This window comes from Lactuca saligna, chromosome 2, assembly GCF_052625555.1.
Source record: "Lactuca saligna cultivar CGN05327 chromosome 2, ASM5262555v1, whole genome shotgun sequence".
Lineage (NCBI taxonomy): Eukaryota > Viridiplantae > Streptophyta > Magnoliopsida > Asterales > Asteraceae > Lactuca > Lactuca saligna.
The window spans coordinates 935123-938737 of record NC_136418.1 but is presented as its reverse complement, the minus strand read 5'-3'; the positions used below and the strand labels follow the sequence as shown (position 1 = coordinate 938737).

The 3615-nt window shown below is 28.7% G+C and overlaps 1 protein-coding gene across 1 annotated transcript; it reads left to right on the top strand.

The window, feature by feature from the left end:
- Nucleotides 1–1956: 1956 nt before the first annotated feature.
- Nucleotides 1957–2825, top strand: LOC145030564 (poly polymerase). The gene has a single exon (XM_078978918.1). It carries the CDS (start codon nucleotides 2065–2067, stop codon nucleotides 2734–2736), a length of 672 nt encoding a protein of 223 aa, XP_078835044.1. The 5' UTR covers nucleotides 1957–2064; the 3' UTR covers nucleotides 2737–2825.
- Nucleotides 2826–3615: the final 790 nt, after the last annotated feature.

The window sequence follows — 3615 nt, the reverse complement described above, 5'->3', positions numbered from 1 at the left end:
TGTTGAAAGAGGTGATCGGTAACATTTGGGTGATTTGGCAAACTCATCACCATAAACCACCCATGTAGGTAGGGGTGTGCAAAAAACCCGCAAAACTGAGCCGATCCGGCCAACCCGAAACCGAAAAAAACCGAATCCGAAAAAACCGAGTACCTACGGGTCGGTTTTGGTTTTGATATTTAGATATCCGCGGATACCCGAACCGAACCGTTATATATATATATATATATATATATATATATATATATATATATATATATATATATATATATATATATATATATATATATATATATATATATATATATATATATAGGTTCAGGTTCATTTGAGACCATTCTAATTTTGTGAGACCGTAAGATCAAATCTAAAAATAATTTTAAAATGCAAAATAAATGGAAAAATCCAAAAATTCTTTTTTTAAATATTATTTTCGGAACTTGAATTAACTAAAAAAAATATAAAAAAAATTTAAAAAAATAAAAAAAAAATTCCTTTTTTTTTTGAAAAATACGTGAAATATTCTAAATAGAATATTACACTAACATATTCTAAAAAATAATTTTAAAATGCAAAATAAGTGGAAAAATCTAAAAATTCTTTTTTTAAATATTATTTTCGGAACTTGAAGTAACTAAAGAAAATAAAAAAAAATTCTATTTTTTTTTTAAAAATACGTGAAATATTCTAAATAGAATATTACACTGTACATATTCTAAAAATAATTTTAAAATGCAAAATAAATGGTAAAATCAAAAAAAAATTAATATTATTTTCGGAACATGAAGTAACAAAAAAAAATAAAAAAAAAATAAAAAAAATAAAAAAAAAAATGCGTCTAACGGTCTCACAAAATATAGGTGGTCTCAAATGTACCTAACCTTATATATATATATATATATATATATATATATATATATATATATATATATATATATATATATATATATATATATATATATATATATATATATATATATATATATAAGATTCGATTATATTAATATATTTGATTGTAATTTAAACATCAAAGAATTAACTTTTTTTTTTACTGTAATTCGAATATATTGTGTTTTGTTATGCATAAATCTAGAAAATCTAGAAGTGAAGTTGGTCTTATGATATCAAATTAATTATCCTTGGTAACCAAAGAATTACATTGACGCCGCATGCAAAAAAGAAAAACAAGAATTAATAAATATCAAATATCAATATATCAAAGAATTGATTATTGGTTTTATAATATTAAAGATTTGGTTTATTAGCAAGCATTGATTTTTTTTTTTTATTAATTTTGTGAGTTTTTTATTTTTAGAAAAGAATTTTTTAAAATGGAGTTTGTAGTTTTGATTGATTATTATTTTTTATATTTAACGGATACCCGTTAACCGAACCGTGGTTACCCACGTCTATACGGTTTGGTTTGGTTCGGGTTTTTTAGTAATTCGGTTCGGTTACGATTAGTGCTAGCAAGGTATCCGCCTCATTGTCACGGTTTATAATTTTTTACTATCCGATTCGAACCGCCCCGTAAATACTACTATATGTAGGCTTCATACATGACGAGGGTGACCTGCAAAACCTAAAAGCTACAAACCTTTTTTTTCTTTTACAAATATAAGACATGGACACAAAAATTGATTTAAGATAAAATTAACAAAATATTATGACTTTCATTATTATTTATAATAAATTGATTATTATAAAAAGTATATAATAACCAACAAGATGATAACGATATATATGGCGTGACACGGCTAGGAAAGTTGGAAAGCAGTAACTTGTAGACCAAGCTTCACGTGTTGTATTTTCACGCGTCATCGCTTATTAAGCATCTATGTAATAAAACCTATCCATTTTCCTATTTATATTTTAATACACAAAATAATTAGTCAATTCCACAATCAGCGACTATTAAGCCTCTCCACTCGCCACCCTTCTTTATATATACCCTTTCCATCCACTCACCTCTCCATTTTCCTCCATACACACACATCAAAACCCCCATTTCCATTCTCTCTCCCTCTAAACATCTTCATCTCCAAAACTCAAAAACGGTGTTAAATGGGTGCTTGTATGTCTTCCGGTGGCGATTCCGTTACAAATAGATCCAATTCCGCTCTCGTCATCTCGCCTAAGGGTGAATTACGACGTTATTCTTCTCCTGTTTTTGTTTCCGACGTTCTTCAATTGGAAACTGAGGGAGCTGCTTCTTCTTTCTTCGTGTGTAACTCCGACAATTTGTCTTACGATGAGCATATCAGAGCTTTGGATTTAGAAGACGAACTAGATGCTGGTCAGATTTATTTCGTTTTACCTGTTTCCAAACTTAGGGAGCGTTTGAGTGCTTCTGAGATGGCGGCAATGGCAGTCAAGGCTAGCGTCGCGCTTAATGCGAAAGCGACTTATAAAACGATAACGCGTAGTGGATCGCTTTCTAGATCTAAAGCTATGAATAGTCAGAAAAGGAAGAACAAATCTAAGATTTCTCCTTTTGTGGTGATGGAAACGAGTAAGATCAATGTGATTGTTGATCAGGAAGAGCAGAATAAGCGATTGGTTGATAGTAATTATAGGCAACAGGCTTCGATTTTAGGAGTGTCCAGATCGGGATCGATACGGAAATTGCAGAGATATTCTTCTAGGAAAGCTCGATTGGCTGTTCGATCTTTTAGGCTTCGTCTGTCTACCATATACGAAAGTGAATCTTCTGATCATTCTCACAAATACTATTGAACAGTCGATTCGATGCTTTATAAATTTTTATTATCTTTGTTTGTTGGCATAATGAAATCCATTTATATGTATATATATACTTAAACTGAGGATTGAATCCATGCATGATTAATTTAAGTTTATTGGCATAATTTTTTTGCATCAAAATAAAATTTTGAAATTGTTATTGATCGCATGTAGTGAAACATGAAAGTTAAAATTTTCTTTGTGAAGATATGTCTTTTGCATCAGATATAAAATTGATCCAACCTACACGTGTGGTATTTTATGTATACTCATTCATCTGTGGTAAAAAACGGAAGAAGGATTAGGGTTTATGTTTGTTTGGATTAACCTTTTCTCCTTTCAGATCTAATGTAAATAAAACAATGAAGAAAGTTCACAATATACAATTCATATAATAAAGATAAAAAAATATGCAAATACCATCAACTTTACCCACTAAGAGACAAAGTAGTATCATTGACATATGTGGTTAAAGAATAAACTTTAATTAACTTTTTAGTGGATTATTATTAGAAATGACTCAATAACGAAGTTTTCAAAATGTTTGAAAAACTTCGTTATCTTTTGTTTGTTCAAGAAAAAACAGAACGAACTTAACATTTTTTTTTCTAAAAAATCTCAACTAACTTACACTTTTATTCAATTCTCATTAGGGTTAACTGACTAATGAAAGTCAACGTGTGACATATCTTATGACGTGAAATTAAATATTGGGAAAATGACTTTTAAGACCAATGAAGTTTTAAAATCATTCAAAAAACTTCAATTATGTTTTGTCTGTTTTAAAAAAAAATTTAACATACTTACGCTTTTGTCTAACGAACCCAATGAAACTTACGCTTTTGTTCAATTCTTATTAAAGACAACCATATT

Coding starts and splice junctions, on each gene's coding strand:
- LOC145030564 (XM_078978918.1), top strand. CDS start 2,065: ATGGGTGCTTGTATGTCTTCCGGTGGCGATTCCGTTACAAATAGATCC.